The 20,921-nt window shown below is 38.8% G+C and overlaps 1 protein-coding gene across 1 annotated transcript in view; it reads left to right on the forward strand.

The window, feature by feature from the left end:
* Positions 1 to 20,921, forward strand: part of LOC128661268 (zinc finger protein 407-like) — a 207,112-nt gene that overhangs the window by 183,822 nt on the left and 2,369 nt on the right. The window contains 4 exon segments of the mRNA XM_053715541.1: positions 1,118 to 1,285; positions 7,002 to 7,552; positions 17,453 to 17,568; positions 17,704 to 17,799. Coding sequence (XP_053571516.1) covers positions 1,118 to 1,285; positions 7,002 to 7,552; positions 17,453 to 17,568; positions 17,704 to 17,799 — 931 coding nt within the window.

Here is a 20,921-nt window from a genome sequence, read left to right on the forward strand (position 1 = left end):
TCGTTTGGTTCCGGTCGAATGACTGGGTGTGACGTAGAGGGGAGGAGCTATATAGCAGCTCTGCTTGGGTGATCCTCTTGCACTTCCTGTTGGGGAGAAGCAAATATCCCATAAGTAATGGATGACCCGTGGACTGACTACACTACAGGAGAAAGGAATTTATCAGGTAAGCATAAATTATGTTTTCCGGCTTGGTTTTGGCGCCATTAATAGCACTACTGTCCCAGGCTCTCTGCGCAGTTTCTATTTGGTCTGTTCTGGAGTCGCATATGAGTTGTGCGATTCCAGTACGGACTAGTAGTGAATTATTTATCAAATATTTTGCCAGCAAATGGTTCCGGTGCTTCTTTGAAGGGATCGTTGTCTTTATAATCCTAGTGGCACTACGGAAGGTAGGAGCACTTCAGCAGCTGCTGAGGTATACAAGTTTATTTTTTGGGGACAAATTTAAACGTTTTTTACTGTGTAAAAGATCATTATTTCTCATTTTGCTGCATAAAAAGAGAAAGGAACCGTTTAAAATTTAAAAAGATAGTAACGGTTTTACCCCAAAATAAGTATTTTAATCTAACTGCTAATTTTCATTGCTTATTGGGTTTTTATGTGTATAACGTTTTTTACTGAATAAAAGATCGTTATTTATCATTTTGCTGCATAAAAAGAGAAAGGAACCGTTTAAAATTTAAAGAGACAGTAACGGTTTTATTCAAAAATAAGTATTTTAATCTAACTGCTAATTTTCATTGCTTATTGGGTTTTTATGTGCAAGTATGGACCAAGGGGACTTGCAAGATGTCGCCTGTGTTTATTATGCTTTGATGCTAATGCGGAACCACCAATCCTTTTCTGTCCTTCATGTATATCACAAAAGACTGTAAGCTATAGGGATAAAAAAAATTCTGACCCTGTCTCTTCTAAGGCAGATGTTGTCTAGGAATCTAATATTGAAGGTCAATTTATGCCGCAGCTTTCTCCCCAAGCGTCCCAAAATTGACCGCTCTCACAAACAGTGCCCTGCGGTTCTGCTATAGTCCCTGCGGGGATTTCTTTACAAGACATAGCTTCTCTTACGTCTTCAACTATTTCTGATGCCTTGTCTGCATTTTCTCTGTTACAGGGCAAGCATAAGAGAAAGGTCAGACATTCAGTAAGCGAGGTATCGGATGCTATTATTGCAATATCAGACGTGTCCTCTCAACAACCTGAAGAGGAGGGTGCTGTTGTGGCTTCTGAGGGAGAGAGTTCAGATTCAGATGGTTTATTACCTCTGACAGACTCGGAGGTGGTATCTTTCAGATTTAAATTAGAACACCTTCGTCTACGGCTTAGGGAGGTTTTAATTACTATAGACGACAGTGACTCCACATTTGTGGTTGTTCCCCAACAGTCTAGTAAACTAGATAGATATTTTGAGGTTGCTTCCTATACAGATGTATTTCCAGTCCCTAAAAGAGCTACTGAAATCATTACTAAGGAGTGGGACAACCGGGTATCCCCTTTTCTCCCTCTCCTATTTTTAAGAAAATGTTTCCTATAGCCGACACTGTTAAGGAGGCTTGGCAAACAGTCCCTAAGGTAGAAGGAACAGTTTCTACCCTTGCTAAAAGAACTGCTATTCCTATAGAATATAGTTGTGCTTTCAAAGACCCCATGGATGAAAAATTAGAGGGGTTACTCAAAAAAATGTATGTACACCAGGGTCTGCAGTGGCAGCCGGCTGTGTGTATTGCCACTGTTACTAGTGCGGCGGCATATTGGTTTGATGCTCTATCTGAGGCCCTCTGGACTGAGACTTCTCTGGATGAGATCCAAGATAGGATAAAGGCTGTTAAACTTGCAAATGCCTTGATTTCGGATGCTTTCTTTCAAGTTATCAAATTGGGAGCAAAGATATCAAGTTTTTCTGTCTTGGCCCGCAGAGCTTTATGGTTAAAACCTTGGTCTGCAGATGTGTCTTCTAAGTCTAAGCTTCTAGCCATTCCATAAAAGGGGAAAACTTTGTTTGGACCCGATCTCAAGGAGATTATTTCTGATATCACGGGAGGTAAGGGTCATCTTCTCCCGCAAGATAAGAGAAATAAACAAAAGGGCCGTCAGAGTAATTTCCATTCCTTTCGAAACTTCAAGACAAATTCTTCCTCTCCCTCCTCTAAGCAGGAATAGTCTAAGCCTACATGGAGATCCAACCAGTCTTGGAACAAGGGCAAACAGCCCTAGAAACAGGTTGGTGACTCTAAGACAGTATGAAGGGCATGCCCCCGATCTGGGACTGGATCAGGTAAGGGGCAGACTATCCTTTTTTGTTCAAATCTGGGTTCGGGATGTTCAAGATCCCTGGGCAATAGAAATAGTGTCTCAGGGATACAAACTGGAGTTCAACGTTTTTCCCTCCAGAGGCAGATTTATAATTTCAAGAGGCGTTCTTACACTGTGTAGAAGACCTCTCCACTCTGGGAGTGATAGTTCCCGTTCTAGTGCAAGAACAAGGACTGGAATTTTGTTCCAATCTATTTGTAGTTCCCAAAAAAGAGGGAACCTTCAGACCAATTTTAGACCTCAAGAGTCTAAACAAGTTTCTCAGGGCGACGTCCTTCAAGATGGAAACTATTCGTTCTATTCTTCCAATGATCCAAGAGGGTCAATTTATGATCACTGTGGATTTAAAGGACGCGTATCTATATGTTCCCATTCAAAGGGATCATCACAAGTTCTTAAGGTTTGCTTTTCTGGACAAACACTACCAGTTTGTGGCTCTCCCTTTCGGTCTTACCACAGCCCCCAGAATCTTCACAAAGGTTCTTGGATCTCTGCTGGCGGGGCTTCGTTCAAGAGGCATTGCAGTGGCGCTTTATCTAGATGACATCCTAGTTCAGACGCAATCCTTTCAGCTAGCAAAATCTCACACAGACTTGGTATTGTCCTTCCTAAGATCTCACAGCTGGAAGGGGAATTTAGAAAAGAGTTTCTTAGTTCCACACACAAGAGTGACTTTCCTAGGAACCATAATATATTCTTTGTCAATCAAAGATTATCAAGACTTGTCTAGCCCTTCAGTCTTCTCTCGTCCTTCAGTGGCTCAGTGCATGGAGTTAATCGGATTGATGGTGGCGGCAATAGACATCATTCCGTTTGCTCGCTTTCATCTCAGGGCTCTACAGTTGAACATGCTGAGACAATGGAATGAAGATTATTCGGATTTGTCCCCTCGCCTTCTATTTGTGCTGGAGACATGGTATTCTCTTCAATGGTCGTTGTCTCTAGATCATCTCTCCCAAGGAACATGCTTTTGCAGACCTTCTTGGGTGATTGTGACAACAGATGCCAGCCTTCTAGGGTGGGGAGCAGTCTGGGGCTCCCTGAAGGCTCAGGGGATTTGGTCTCATGCAGAGTCCTTTTTACCCATAAACATTATGGAATTGAGAGCAATCTACAATGCTCGCCTAGCCCCGGTTAGCTTCGGCCCAGTTTATCAGGTTCCAGACAGACAACATAACGTCAGTGGCCTACATCAATCATCAGGGAGGAGCAGGGAGTTCCTTGGCGATGACAGAGGTATCCAAAATAATTTGGTGGGCTGAGGCCCATTCTTTTCTGTCTGCAATTCACATCCCAGGGGTGGACAACTGGGAGGCGGATTTTCTGAGCAGGCAGACCTTTCATCCGGGGGAGTGGGAACTCCATCCGGAAGTGTTCTCCAGTCTGATCCTCAAGTGGGGTCAGTGGGAGTTAGATCTCATGGCATCCAGGCAGAAGGCCAAGCTTCCGAGATACGGGTTGAGATCCAGGGATCCCCAGGCGGAGCTGATAGATGCCTTGCTGGCCCCTTGGACCTTCAATCTAGCATACTTGTTTCCTCCATTTACTCTTCTTTCTCTAGTAATTTTATCCAAACAAGGTTTTTCGGATTCGGTCATAGAGACCATGATTCAGGCTTGTAAACCTGTAACTAGAAAAATTTACCATAAGATTAGGCGTAAATATCTTTATTGGTGTGAATCTAAGGGCTACTCATGGAGTAGAGTTAGAATTCCTAGGATTTTGTCTTTTCTCCAGGAAGGGTTGGAGAAGGGGTTATCGACAAGTTCTCTAAAGGGTCAAATTTCAGCTTTGTCTGTACTGTTACACAAGCGTCTGGCGGATGTTCCAGATGTTCAGTCTTTTTGTCAGAATCAGGCCTGTGTTCAAACCAGTTACTCCTCTATGGAGTCTAAATTTAGTTCTCAATGTTCTTTAAGGGACTCCGTTCGAGCCTATGCATTCCTTAGATATTAAGTTGTTATCTTGGAAGGTTTTATTTCTGGTGGCTATTTCTTCTGCTCGCAGAGTATCAGAACTCTTTGTTACAGTATGAGTCTCCTTATCTTATTTTTCATGCAGATAAGGTAGTTTTGCGTACAAAAATAGGATTTCTTCCTAAGGACGTTTCTGATCGGAACATTAATCAGGAGATTGTTGTGTTTTCTTTGTGTCCTACTCCTTTTTCTAAGAAGGAAAGGCTTTTGCACAATTTGGACATGGTCCATGCCTTAAGGTTCTACCTGCAGACGACTAAGGACTTTCGTCGTTCTTCTTCCTTATTTGTGGTTTTCTCGGGAAAATGTAAGGGACAGAAAGCTACGGCTACTTCTTTCTTTTTGGCTGAGGAACATCATACATTTTGCATATGAGACTGCTGGACAACAGCCTCCTGACAAAGTTGCGGCCCATTCCACAAGGGCTGTTGCTTCCTCATGGGCATTCAAGAATGAAGCTTCTGTGGAACAGATTTGCAAGGCTGCAACTTGGTCCTCTCTTCACACTTTTTCAAAATTTTACAATAAGTTCCCTGTCTTGTCCCTCCCGTATCATCTGTGTACTCTAGCTTGGGTATTGAATCCCATTAGTAGTTAAGATGATCCGTGGACTCATCGTGTCTTAAAAAAGAAAAGAAAATTTATGCTTACCTGATAAATTTATTTATTTTTTAACATGATGAGTCCACAGCCCGCCCTGCTCTTTTAGACAGGTTATGGGTTATTGTAAACTTCTGCACCTTGACTTTTCCTTTCTCTTCCTAACTTCGGTTGAATGAGGGAGGAGCTATTTAACAGCTCTGCTGTGGTGCTCTTTGCCGCCTCCTGCTGACCAGGAGGTGAATATCCCATTAGTAATTAAGATGATCCGTGGACTCATCGTGTCAAAAAAGAAATAAATTTATCAGGCAAGCATAAATTTTCTTTTTATAAAACATTTCTTATTTCTATTAGCTGCACCTGTTTATCATCAGAACGTTTATCCCACTGATCTGTGACTGATTCTTGTTGTTAGGAAAGACCTTAGTAAGTGTATTCTGCACCTTCAGCTGCTGCTGTTTATGTCACATGATCACAGACTTAAAGGGACAGTGTCCTGTAAATTTGGTTTTCCCTTAACATAACAAGAAACCCCAAATGTTTTTCATCATTTAAATGGAACATATACTTTTCAACAACTTTCCAACTGATTTCAATTATGATATTTGCTTCATTCTCTAGATATCCTTTATTAAAGCAGTGCACTACTGGGAGCTAGCTGAGCACATAAGGTGAGCCAATGGCAAGAGGCTTGTATGTGTGACTACTAATCAGCATCTAGAGCACCATAGTGCATTATATGCTTTGCCACAAAGGTCCCCAAGGGAATAAAGCAGATTTGCATAATAGAAGAAAATTGGAAAGTTGTTTAAATTCTAATCATAAAAGTTTAATTTTAGCTTTGCTGTCCCTTTAATGTGTTTCTAATGACTTGTTTTACCGGTGTATAAAATAGTATAAAGAATATGGGAAATTTCACCTCTAGCTTTATTTTTTATATAAAATAACTGTTTGCTGGCGAGCGGAGCGTGCAGGCGCCCGTGATGTCTGCAGCTTTCTGAAGCTTTGAGTGCGGTCCGCTTAAAACCCGCCACTGGCCAGCATCACATCCCAAAAAATTGCACAAGTTACTGGGGAAATGGGGAAAGTACAGGACTAGCTCAGCCCTAATCCTAGTGGCCCTCCAAGACCTACCCGATCACGTCTGTGGTCTACTTATACATGCCGCTGTTAGCTTTAATACTAGGTCGCATCCAAGCTGTGGCAATCTGGCCGAACACCACCAAATGCCCTGAGACCACGGCAGAGCCCTCTCCGGCTCCTACAACCTCCTGTTCTAATGTACTCTACCTAAGGAGAGTTAAGGGTAACACTAGACATGATCCTCAAGATTTACCGCTGTGACGCAGCAATCATCTCCATGAGACTCAGCATACATGGCCTGAGAAACTTTAGATATCGGCTTCAAACAGTAAGTCCTGCATAATAGTTTTACATCTCAACCGCTAACTCTAAAAAGATTGCTGCGTGACACAATCCAGATCATAGACTTATGCAATTAGCAGATACATCTTGTGCAGACTACCTACATATCTCATCCATGTGTACTAGATATCTGAATGTCATGGTGATATGATACGACTCAGAACAAACTGAATAAGAAAACACATCTAAATAGACAAGTAGGTTTTAATACCCACTCACAGGGAACAACCCTAACCCCATAGGCAACAACCAACTTACAGAAAATAATCTGCCTCAACTACGACTTATCATGGCACATCACAGAACTTCTAAAGCGGATAAACTAACCAGAGCCGCACCCACACACAAGCCCCAATCCTGTTAATACATTCTTTAAACAAATGTATAGAAAGAAAATTACAGACCCTCCTTCCACAGACTGTGAAGAAGACATTCTAACAGAGAACACTGATAACGTTGCACAAACCAGCCTTCTAGAACCTACACCAGTAAATGCTGATGGCCCTGTTACTCTGAAAGCGATGAAAGCTCTTATTTCACCGGTCAAATCATGCATAAAAGTAGAATGTGCCGACTAAAAGAGAGACATTAATGAGCTTGGATATAGGGTTGAAGCCCTGCAGGATGAACGAGAAGAAATAGCTAAAGACATGACAGATATGTCACAAAAAAATATGTCTACAGAAAGAACAGGTCACAGATCTAGAACAAAAGTTAGACGACACAGAGAACAGAACTCAACGCAACAACCTTCAAATCAAAGGGATACCTGAGAAGGTGCCTGGCAACGCAATTCACGACTACCTCCAAGAGATATTTCAATCCCTGGCAATAGCGAACTCTGTTGTTATTCAAGAAATCCCTCTGGAAAGAGCTCACCGCACACTTCGCCCTAAGCCTACAGAAAACCATCTTCCCAGAGATATTGTGGTGTGCTTTCAGAGCTTCAGGGATAGAGAAAAGATACTGAACTTTTCTAGACAACAGCACAAATTTACATACTTAGGTGCAAAGATCCAATTCTTCCAAGACCTCTCCATCAAAACATTGCAGAGAAGAAGAGACTTTAACATCCTAACTACGCATCTAAGATCCTTGAAGGTTCCCTATAGATGGGGCTTCCCTGTATCCATCCAAACTATCAAAAGTGGGAAACGAATCGAATGTACAGACCCATCCAGCACAGCTTCCTTCTGTGCTGCACTGGGAATAATAGCTCCAGATGTTCCTACAATGTAATCTCAAGCTTCCAAATCGGTTGTTGCAGTTCGACCCAAACCTCAAAGAAGCACCTGCTCAGAAGTAGCTAGTAAACTCAGCAAGAAGAAACTTACATCTGAAACCCACACCGCATCAGATGTTACCTGAAATTCTGCTACTAAACAGAAAGACATTCTAACATTAATCACCATCTATGACTCTAGGAGTATGTGAGCTCTTTCAATCTTAACGTTAATAACTATTACCTACTATGATAATGAAGTATGTTTAATTATTCAGAGTTGCTTAACATTGTTCATGTTGTTATTAATGTTGATTTGACATAGCAATACAGTTTCCAATTGTGCTCTCAGACACATGTTTGTAGTCTTTACAATGTTTAAATGTCAGGATTTCTGAGGTTTTTGTATTTTATTTATCTTTTGTCTAATGCTATGACATTCATTCATTAGAGTATAAATACCCTTGTCCCTCTTTTTTCAATTTTTCAATATAGTTGAACCAGGTCACTAAACATCCTTGATGTACTATAACCTGTTTCCCCACCCAACTTTGTTACCATGCAATAATTCATATCCACCAGTGGTGGGTTTCAACATACCATATCTAGCCCCCTTCTCTACAGTAAAGTAGACTACTAAACCTAATTCTCTTCTTTCTCCTCACCTTCTTTAACTTTATTCTAACACTTTTCCCCTTCCCTTCCCTTTAGCCAACTTCAATCTTTATCTGGTACATACTACACTTCTGCTTTGATAGAACCACACATATTACGGTCATATCTGATCCCCATAGTAATACCTCCCACACACGCAAATAAATGAGTAAACACGTAACGCTTAAAACTTTTGCAATAGCAATGCAAAATGTTAAAGGGTTCTTATCCCCAGAAAAGAGGTCAATTGCCTTCCATGACTTCTATAAAAAGCGAATTGACCTTCTTTTAACCCAAGAAATGCACTTTAGAAAAATCAAAGAACCCAAACTGTCTACATATTACTATGACCAGCACTTTCTTAGCTCAAACCCAGGTAAAAAAGGTGTGGGTATCTCCATCAGAAAAGGCTCCTCCTTTGAACTACTAAATAAATATTCTGACACTGACAATAGAGTTTTAATAATCGTGGGCTTACTATATGGTATACCCCTCACAATAGCTAATATATACGCCCCCAACCGACCGACACCAACCTTTTTTTGTAAGGCACTTAACCAACTAATAGATAATGCTAAAGGCCCAACTATTATAGGAGGAGACTTTAATTTTCCACTCAACCCAGCAATAGATACATCCACAGGGAAATATTATATGGGAAATAGAAGAACAAAGGCTAACTGGCATGCTCTCCAAACCCTTCCACTATATGACACCTTGCAGATTACACATCCCACTTCTTGGGACTATACCTTCTCACATCCACAAAACTCCTACTCCCACCTTGACTACATACTTTGTGACCAAACCACACTATCTAACGTAAAAGATTCTAAGATAACCCATACGGTATGGTCATACCACAGCACAGTGATTAACACTTTCACTTTGTCCTCTATACCACTTAGCCGTGCAAGCTGGAGGCTCAATGATCATATATTTTCTCATCCTTACTGACATCAAGGAGAGAACAGTTGAATTATTTTATTTTAATAATCCCCTAGACACTTCTAACTCCAACAATTGGGAAGCATACAAATGCTATATATGGGGGGAACTCATCAAACACACGAAGAGACAACATCAACAAAGAACTGCACAATATAATATTCTTACCTCTAAACTTATGCAATCCGAACTGGAACATAAAATTAATCCGACTTCCCCTCAACAGCGGGATAGAGACACTTTAAATAATTATATAATTAAAAATGCGCATTTGCGCTCCCTCACTATGAAAGCAAAGTTTTTTGAAAGCAATAAAATGGGTCGCATGCTAGCTAGATCCCTCAAAAAAAGGAATTGCAAAACATTTATTAAAAACATTAAAAGCCATACGGAACGCACCTCTTTCGATAGTAGAGCCATACTACAGGACATCAATATACAATTTAGAATCGTGCAATCCCAATTCTAAAACAAATCTGATTACAGATTATCTAGTGAAAAAGAAGCAGTCTTGCTTAGAATAACAGTTCCTTTATTAAACATCAACAACAGTCAGATTTGTTAACCTTGGGAAACATGTAGATCTAAAACCCAGGGATGCTCTCCTCCTTTATAAACCCAAGGACAGGGACAATACATTCAAAGGGGTTTATTGTGCCCAATACTCCAAAATTTGTGGAATAATTAAACAACATTTTCCCCTATTGGCAGCGGACGATAAATTGACTGACTTGGTACGTCAGGGTGTAAGATGCTCTTGTAATTAATGTCCAACTTTGGCATCCCTCCTTTCTCCTACGCAACTTAAACCGCAAACTAGACCACAAAGCTCTTGGCTTAGACATTTAGGTATGTTTCGCTGTGGTCACAGAAAATGTAAACCCTGTGACTATGTACAAGTCAGCGATACCTTTACATCTACTGCCAATGGTCTAACTTATCCCATTAAGACCTGCTTAAATTGTACCTGTACTAATGTTATCTACCTTATTACATGTACTCTGTGCAAAATACAATATGTAGGTCTTACATCTAGAGATATCAATTCATGTATTTGAGACTATACTGTATGTCCACTTTGTCTAGGGGGAAATCTACTACCCCCCAAGTACAACATTTTGCCACCTCACATAATTGTGAATTACATACATTCAGATGGACAGCCATTGAGAAGGTTATGGTACCTAAGAGAGGAGGCAACATTGACACCCTCCTAGCTAAACGTGAGCTGTTCTGGATCTTCACTTTGTGGACCAGAACACCCCATGGTTTAAATTCTAAATACGACCTCATACATTTTTGGGAGTAGTAGTATGTACCCCCTTATGCTTTTCATGGTTTTATACTTGGTTCCCCTTTTTACATAACGTTATATTCATTTCTCTCCTTTGTTCCCTATGACTTTCCCTTCTCCCATATACTCAGGTATCATTTTGATGACTGTCTATATTGGATTTCCCTTACTCTTTGTACAGGTAGTATCTGTACAGGCAGTATTTATGTATTCTATACTTGGCACTTTTTTTGTGCACTTTCTGGACGGGCAGTCCATATGATATGTACAATAAATTATATTATATCATTAAATTAAGCTATATAAATAGATCCATTATGCTAGATTATTGTACACATATTGTTCCTCACCATTTCAATGATGGACAGTATGGTATTTAGTGACTTGTATCTTCTCATACTCCTGTATTATTCTACTCTAATTTATAGCATTTACTCTTTGTTACCTACTTTCCACGAGCACATCTTTGCTATTACTATATTGTCCTTTTTTACAGTACATTATAGGGCTGCAACAACTAATCGGTAAGTTTGATCATAAAAATAGTTGTCAACAAATCTCATTATCAATTAGGTGGTCAGCGATTTGTTGGTAAGTTGCACAGCTCCAGCTGATTTAATCTGATCTACTGCAACTAAGATTGTGGAAAAAAAATTGAATGTATTTATTTTTTTAATCTTTTCTATCCGATTAATCGGATAATAATCATCTGATTAATCGGATAGAAAAAAATAAAATAAATAAAAATTAACAATTAACCAACTAATCGCTGACCACCTAATTGATGAAGAGATTCTTTGACAACTATTTTTATGATCAATCTTACCGATTAGTTGTGGCAGCCCTAGTACATTATATTAACATTTTTATATCATATAACATGTACTATAGCACTATCTATATTGTTTCATTATATATATATATATATATATATATATATACACCGCACTTTGTACTTTTTTTACATTTATGACAGTGTGTTTAATACGGTATTTGCCATTTCTTTTATATATATTTTGTATTGCTTCATGAAATATTTCATATAGTTTTTGTGCTCCTGTTACGTGTTTTATGTATGTACCTACTTGTGTTCTCATCTTCTCATGCAGCATATTGGGTTAATCTCTTTCTTTGCACAGCATCTGAGGGTGTTTTAATCAATTAGTTTTAACCAATTAGAATGAGCCTTACCCCTTATATTCACCTGTAAGGTGGAGCACTACAGGTTATGTTTACGGCCCATGTCCAAAACATGTCAACCGTCTAGTGCTCTCACCCTCTGTTTGCACTCTGAACCTGCATGGATTTCTTAATCTTGATATTTAATAAAATAACTTTTATTCTAAGCAAGACTGCTTCTTTTTAACTGTGATTACCACCAGCTGCTTGGTCCTTGCTGTATTACTCTTGCTGTGAGCACTGTACCGGGCAAAGAAAGTCCCCACCCTACCCCTCTTCTCATGCCGACACGCCTACTCTGACATCATCTCCTTACAGCTCAGTGCCGTACCCAGACAGAAGCTCTAATCGAATGGGCAGAATGGGAAACTTTGTGCTGAGTAAGTTCTCAGCCCCATAAGGCATACGGATCCCTGGATGCTTTGCACAGCTTCTGAGGGTGTTTTAATAAATTAGTTTTAACCAATTAGAGGAAGCTCTATTCTAAACCATTCTGACGGCCAACTAGAGCTGCATGATAGGAGAAGTGACCCCTTGCTGGCTATCCTGATATGGATGCTCTGAGATTTTGGACTTTCCAGGGGTGAGTAGGCTATAGTAAGACCCGGATACCTAAATAAGTGTATGTGCAGTTTTGCATTCTAACGGGTACTCACACTTTCTACTGGGTTTTTTTTGTGTATGCTGTGGGATATTTCATCTTTCTTTCACTATATAGATTATCTAGCCCATATTAACCTCCCATCCCTTACAGCAGAAGACTCCACAACCTTAGACCAACCATTTTATATACAATAAATTCTAATGGCTATAAAATCCCTCCCACCTGGTAAAGCCCCAGGCCCAGATGGCTTCACCCCCAAATTCTACCATCTACTTAAAACACAATTAAGCCCACAACTCTTTACTCTATTCCAATTGATAGACCAGACTGGCTATCTCTCCAAACACCTCTTGGAGGCTACCATATCGGTGATCCCTAAACCAGGCAAATGCCCTGATCAAGTAGGTAACTATAGGCCAATATACCTATTGAACATAGATGTAAAACTACATGCTAAGATTCTAGCCACTTGTATAAATAAAGTCCTACCTACCTGATCCATACTGACCAGGTGGGCTTTATCCCAGGCATAGAAGCCAAAGACAATTCCATTTGTGTACTTCAAACTCTACATTACTCCAATAATAGCAAAACCCCAATTATTTTGCTCTCTACGGATGCTGAGAAGGCTTCGACAGGGTGGACTGGGAGTTCACGTGGTCCACCTTGTCAAAATTCGGGTTCTCTACCAAATTAATTACAAGAATAAAGTTAGTTGTACACTAACCCTACTGCTGTAATCCGCGCTAATGACTCAACTTCTGACAAATTTTCCATTAAAAACAGTACCCGACAGGGTTGCCCCCTATCACCCCTCCTATTTGCCCTTATGGTTGAGACTTTTGCTACACATATCCGATGTAATCCAAACATCAAAGGGCTGAAATTTGGCCCCATAGAACAAAAATGCCTACTGTCCGCAGATGACATTATCTTCACCATAGGCTCCCCAAGCACATCCATCCCCACTCTCCTAAAAGAACTTGATACATATAAAGTGAACTCTAACTTTACAATCAACATGGACAAATCATCCCTCCTACCCATTAACCTGATGACAGACAAAACCACATATATAACTTCAAACACCCTAATCTCAATCTCCAACTCTATACGCTACCTAGGCATCAATATTACACCAGACATAACAGAGCTATTCAGTTTAAATTATCTTCCATTGCAAACTGATACCCAGAAGCTTTTAGAATTATGGCATAAACAGGGCCATTTATTGTGGATCGGTTGTGTAAATGCTGTAAAAATGACAATCCTCCCAAAATACCTTTTATCTATTTCAAGTACTCCCACTTTATCTACCCTCTCACTATTTGACATCACAACAGAAACAAATAGAAACATTTATATGTTCATACCACCGACCAAGAGTAGAAAAAACGACTTTATACCTAAACAGGGAAGATGGCGTCCTAGGAATTCCCAAACTGACTACTTTAGGGCTACCCATCTAGCACGTATTGCTGCATGGAATCATAACAACCCTTTTAACCCATGGGTCCAACTAGAAGCAGCGCTCCCCAATCTTCCTTCTTTGGGCGAGATGTGTTGGATCCCTAAAAGATACAGACCAATAAAATGCACCACCAACTACTATGTTGCAAGCACACTCAAAACATGGGACAAAACCATCCAATTAAATCACACAATCTCATGCCAAAAATCCCCTCTCACCCCACTCTGGGGACACCCATTGTTCCTCCAGCCCGAATTGACACAAACAATCTCCATAATCGATCAATTACAACAACTACCAATATCTTCACTGTTTAAAGACGGACATTTCAGAATGCAAAATGACTTACAACATATAGGAACACCTTTTCACAAATGGTTTGTATGTCTTCAAATTCGTCACGCAATTCAAATAAATCCACATAAGCTAAATTTTGTTAGACCTAACACACAATTTGAATCCTTATGTATTCATTTATACTATGCTTAGAGGCTGCTTTCCAACACATAAACCCCTAGACATAACTAAGTGGGAAAAAGAAATGCAAGAAACGTTTAAAGAAGAACAATGGAGCAAATTCTTTAAATTGACTAAGAAAGCATCAATCTCCCCAATCATTGTAGAACTTAACTACAAAATCATATCAAGATGGTACCTCACACCCCACTGACTCCACAGTATTTTCACTGGTGCCTCCTCACTGTGTTGGAGACATTGCGGGGAAAAGGCACTCTCCCATATCTGGTGGCATTGCACTCATATAAAAACATTTTGGGAGAACATCACCTTAAAGGGACATGAAACCCCAAAATTTTCTTTTGTAATTCAGATAGAGAATATAATTTTTAACAACTTTCTAATTTACTTATATTATCTAATTTGTTTCATTCTCTTGGTATGCTTTGTTGGAGTAGCAATGCACTAATGGTTTCTAACTAAACACATGGGTGAGCCAATAACAATCAGTATAAATATGCAGCCACCAATCAGCTGCAAGAGCCTAGGTTCTCTGCTGCTTCTGAATTTGCCTAGATAAACCTTTCAGCAAAGGATAACAAGAGAAGGAACCAAATTAAATAATAGAAGTAAATTGGAAAGTTGTGTAAAATTGTATTCTTTATCTGAATCATGGAAGAAAATTTTGGGGTTTCATGTCCCTTTAAACATTAACTCAATATTAGGCAGAACACTCGAACTTCGCCCTTCCATAATACTCCTCAATGATCTCCCCCAAATCCCCTGCCTGTATCATAGGAAATTGTTACAATGTATGATAAATTGCGCCAAGAGATTTAATAACTAGATTTTGGAAAAAAGGGACAACACCCACCTTACAAATGTGGCTAAAGTAAGTGATCATGTTCTCTCTTTGGAAAAACTCCACTACTGCTTTCAAGGTAAAGCTGATTTTATCTTAGACATCATATTTATATGGGACCAGAAAACAACAATATAACCTAAAGTACCTGTGACACAAAACCTTCTTCTCATCTCCCCCCTCCTCCCCCTTCTTTAACTTATTTCCTCTCCTACTTTTCCACCTCTTTAGAAATATCCTTCATTTCTTTACGGTCACGCAGCTACACTGATTATAGTGCCTCTAATTTATGTTATCAACAGTGACTGTAATTTGTATTTATATTTTACTTTATTCCACAAATGTTATGTGCTAATGTTATTCATGTTGTGTTCATTTTTAAAAAATTCAATAAAAAACTATTTAATTAAAAAAAAACTGTTTGCTGTTTGTAATTTATTTTCATTATTAAATTGTACTCAGCCTTTTAATGACCTGAGGCTCCGGCTCCTACTTAGCATATGCAGGAGATCACATTATATAAAAACATATGAGTCTGTTATTGGCTGATATCTGTCACATGGTACAGGGGCAGAACTACATTTATCAGAAAACAATCTACTATGACTTTAAAAAGAGAAGTAGGTTTTATTGCATTGTATTTTTATTATGCATTTGTTGATTTTGTAATTCTATATGTTATGGTTCTTTTAAATGGACTGAATTTGCCAAAAGAACATCTCATTATATTATCACTCCTTGTAAACAAAAAATCTTTCTTTTCTTAACTCTATCCAAGATAACAATTGAAATGAACATTTTAGTGCCTATCTTGCCGTGTGATTTAAGACAACTCCGTATTGACCAAGAGAAGTTAAAGGACTGGGGGTGGAGCACATGACAAAATGTCTGACAGTGAGAATTAGTAGGAAGTACAATACCAATACTGCAGTATCCAATTTAACTTATATTTAAACAACTGATATTTAACATTTCTTTCAGGAGAAAATATTGTTTCATATAAATGACAGAAAACAAAGAATATAATATATTTGTAAAGTTGTGATATGGTCCCACTTAAATAGATTTTCTACCATTATGTTGTATAGATCTGGGAGATTCATATTTAAGGGGCAATTATAACACCCACAGAGCTAACTGTACTAAATGCTTGTGCTGAATCAATAGCACATATGTAATAACCTAATCAGCTGATCTGTATCACATGCAATGTAATTATAACACTCACAGAGCTAACTGTACTAAATGCTTGTGCTGAATCAATAGCACATATGTAATAACCTAATCAGCTGATCTGTATCACATGTAATGTAATTATAACACCCACAGAGCTAACTGTACTAAATGCTTGTGCTGAATCAATAGCACATATGTAATAACCTAAACAGCTGATCTGTATCACATGAATTGTTATGTGTGCCTTTAATGATACCATACGTACAGTTAATCAGAACCATTATTTATTATTATCAGTCTAAACCATTTAATATACTTTTTACAGACACAGCCAGAGCACTGAGAGATATCCGGTATTGCTGTAACTGGAGTGAATAAGGGAACCTTCTTCCTGAGCACAGACATTGGAGCCTGTTATCAGCATGAACTCATATGTGTTAGGTGAGTAAAATAGATATTATGCTGACTTTAATTACTGGGAAAATAGATCACTCATTAAACAAATATAAGCTATTATATTTATATCTTCATCTTTTAAGTACATTTGTGTCAGTGACTGTTATAAAGAAGGAGCAACCCCCATTGAGCTGAGGGGGATGGTAATAAATACTACTTCCCCCCCCTCTGTCCTTTTAGACAGACCATGTCCAACAACTGCCTAACTTCACCCCCTGACCTGGTTCATTACTCAGAACACCTGCAACTACACCTTCCCCCGTCCTGACCTCGCTCATGGAACATCCATAACTGCACTTATGCCTACATTGTTCCCATGTGTGTAACACCCATAACTCAGTCATTTAGTTTACTATGATGTAGTAATGTTTACATTCTATGTCATCCTTTTTTAATTTGTGATTTACATGTAAATACATTTAATAATACAAAACAGAAGGCATTTTTGAGTATAAAATCCAAATCCACTGTGTGATAGGATGTCAGGTCCTGGAGGCTCCAAAAAAAAGGGCAGTAGCTCTACAGGTAAATTTGAAAAATCAGTTTTTTCCAGGCTCTTCTCTGATCTATTGGTCAGCGATATTTGGAGATTAAGACATCCTACTGATAGGGATTTTACGTGTGTATCAAAGGCGAAGGCCTCAAGCTCACGCATAGATTTATTTTTATTTCTGACGCTTTGATTCCTAACGTATACTCAGATAAAATACATAATGTTTTTCTATCAGACCATGCGCCGGTAGAACTTGCTCTTGCCTATGATGGCCCAATCTCGAATAGAAACACATTAAGATTTCCCGTACATTTATATAGATCAGATGCGTTTCGTGAATTCCTATTACATGCCTGGACGGATTTTATCACTGATAATAAAGAACATAGCTCATCCCCAGAGCTGTTCTGGGAGACTGCCAAAGCGGTGTTAACAGGTAACATAGTTTCCTATGTAGCACATGTCCGCCGGAAAGCACAAAAAAGATTTATCGCTTTGAGTAAAGAGATAACGCACGCATACCAGAAGTTTTGTGAAACTAAATCTAGACCTCACTTTAATCTCTATATAGAAGCTAAGATATCCTTAGATACCTTTGTGAAACGTCAGGCAGCTCAGGGACTCCTTAAGAGAAACTCCATATATCTACGCTATGGAAATAAGGCAGGTAAGCTCATGGCCTCTCTAGTAAATAAAAGATCCATAAAAAAAATATTGCTCTTATAGAGGGAAAACCTTTACAAAAACCCAGGATATTCTTACCTGCTTCGAAGATTATTATAAGCAATTATATACTAGACAGGTAGATATTGAGCATACCAGTAAGGTACCTTTCTGGGAAAATATTAAATTACCTCAACTATCACAAGAACAATTATCTAACTTAAATGCTCCCATCACTATAGAAGAATTAAATAATACAATATCTTCCCTCGCATTGGGGAAAACTCCTGGGCCTGACGGCCTTCCAATCGAATTTTATAAGATCTTACAATCACAGCTATCCGAAATCTTACTGAAATTGTTCAACACATACTTCATAGAAAAGGCTACCCCCTCGGTATTTTTCTCACTAGCTAATATCACTCTTATTCCTAAAAAAAATAAGGATCATACACTGACTGAAGCGTATCGACCGATATCACTTCTTAACTCAGACTACAAAATATATACGAAAATATTAGCCTCTAGGTTACAACCACTCCTGCCAGATATCTTACACGCAGATCAGACGGGTTTTGTCACAGGCAGATCTTCGGTCGTGAATCTATGTAGAGTTCTACACATAATTAATCATTACTGGGCTAGTAGAAATGATTCAAATACGCAGGGAAAGGAGGCCTTCCTGCTATCCTTGGATGCAGAGAAGGCCTTCGATCGTGTTGAATGGCAGCATCTTCTGAAGACCATGAGACTTTTCAATATACAGGGCCCTTTCTTACAGGCAGTTTCTAATATGTACACTGCAGCAAAGGCACGAATAATGGCTAACTTTTTTTTTTCAGGTGATATTCCCCTACAAAGAGGAACCAGACAAGGCTGCCCACTTTCGCCCCTCCTTTTTGATCTAGCCTTGGAGCCTCTGGCTCATAAGCTACGCCAAACATATGAAGGAATCAATATTAAAGACTCTTATCATCACCTAGCACTCTATGCAGACGATATGCTACTTTTCGTAAATGATCCTGCAAACTCTATTCCGAAAATTCTTAATATTATAGAAGAGTTTGGCACCTTTTCAGGTTACAAAATAAACATATCAAAATCTGAAATATTATGGTTAAGAAAGTGGTCATACAGTAGAACAATATATCCCTTTAAAGAGGTCACCTCATCTCTAACTTACTTAGGTATTCTCCTTCATCTGAACCCTAATCTTATTTACCAGCTTAATATTACCAGACAATGCATGCAAAGTTCCCAGCAGCTTGATAGCTGGTCTCTGCTACCGTTATCTCTATCAGGTCGTATTAACTTAATTAAAATGGTTATACTACCACGAATCTTATACACCTTATCCATGTTACCTTTTTTATTGAACAGAGAAGATCTCATATTACTTAATCAAGCTATTAAACGCTTTCTCTGGAAAAATAAAAAACCACGTATAGCAGTGGGAAAACTTTGTCTTCCATACTCCGATGGCGGACTGGGACTACCAGACTTTAGATTCTATAACTGGGCACTTCTTTTAAGACTGGTACTTGACTGGCAGCTGGATACTGCACATTTTTATCATAAAGACTTAGAACAAGCCGCTCTGGGGGATATTAACATATCTTTTCTCCCCTACACGGATAAGAGTAAACTACCCCTAGTGGTTAAAAACAATATCTTATATAATGACCCACTGCGAGTCTGGAAGCTATCTCTTAAACATTTGAGCATTTCCCAACCTGATCCTAAATACATACCCTTAATAGGAAATCGTGATTTCCCCACAGGCACAGAATCCTTGCCTTTTCGAGTATGGGAGACCAAGGGGATAAATGTGGTCGGTTGCCTCCTGGATCAGTCCACTCACACAGTGAAATATTTCCAGGAATTAAATAAACAATTTAATATACCTCATACCCACTTTTTCGCCTACCTACAGGCAAGGCACTATATTAACAACCTTAAAGACAAAAATAAAAACTTTTGGTCTCCCTCACCCTTTGTGCCCATACATGCCGCATTTAAAAGTGGACGGTACTCAATTACATTAATTTATCAAATTTTATTACGTAAAACCGTATCAGAACTACAAGAATCTCTCTTAGACAAGTGGAAGCTAAGGATCGGAAATATAACTACTCTAATTCTTAAAACGAGTCTAGAAAAGACTAAAAAAGCTACCCTATCCTCGCAACTGAGAGAATCTCAGGTTCGTATGCTGAATCAAGACTATCTTACTCCTAAACGTATCTCACATTGGAACTCGTCGATTGATAACCAGTGTGTTAAATGCTTAATACATGCCCCAGATTTATACCATTATTTCTATGACTGTCCTCACATTAAGAATTTCTGGGGCAGGTTGCAATACTGGCTATTAACAACCTTTAAGCTCAAACTCACTATTGGACTAGAGATGATTTGTTTTTTAAACTGGGATATTAGTCTTAATAGACTCTGTCCTATTCTACCTTTAATCTTCCTACTAGCCAGAAACTGTGTTCTGTCTCTGTGGATAGAGAGGAAATGCCCTATGGTAAAACATCTTATTCATAAATTGTGGATACATCTACTCATTGAGCAATACGATGCTCAATTGGACACAATACAACGTTCATTGACGTTTCTTAAAAAATGGGAATGCTATATAAAAACTCTAGATACACAAAAGCAAAAACAGATACTGCTCCCCTTCTTACAAACAGAATACATGCTAAATGCCCATTTGAGAGGTGAATGGTCCTTGGTGTATAGAGATTAGGATTGGATGGGATAGCTTCTATATAGACTAGATGGGCGGGGGGGGGTCAAGGGGTTGAGGAGAGGAAAATCTGTATCTTCATGTTCCCTAATCTCCTTTTTTTTTTTTTTTTTTTGTGATCCCGGCAACAGAAACACTATTGGACAGGATAGTCCAATGCAAAAAAAAAAACTCAACTAATTAGTTTTACACATCTGAGAGGGCATAGGGGGAGGGGGGACGAAATAGAGGGGAAAAAAATAAAACTGTTTATCACTTTGAATGTATCAACACCCAATGGAATGGGTTTATTTGTATCGCCAACTTTGTTCAATAAAAAGAAATTTAAATAAACAAAAAACAAAACAGAAGGCATTTTTGAGTATAAAAAA

Source organism: Bombina bombina, chromosome 5 (assembly GCF_027579735.1).
Source record: "Bombina bombina isolate aBomBom1 chromosome 5, aBomBom1.pri, whole genome shotgun sequence".
NCBI classification, from domain to species: Eukaryota; Metazoa; Chordata; class Amphibia; order Anura; family Bombinatoridae; genus Bombina; species Bombina bombina.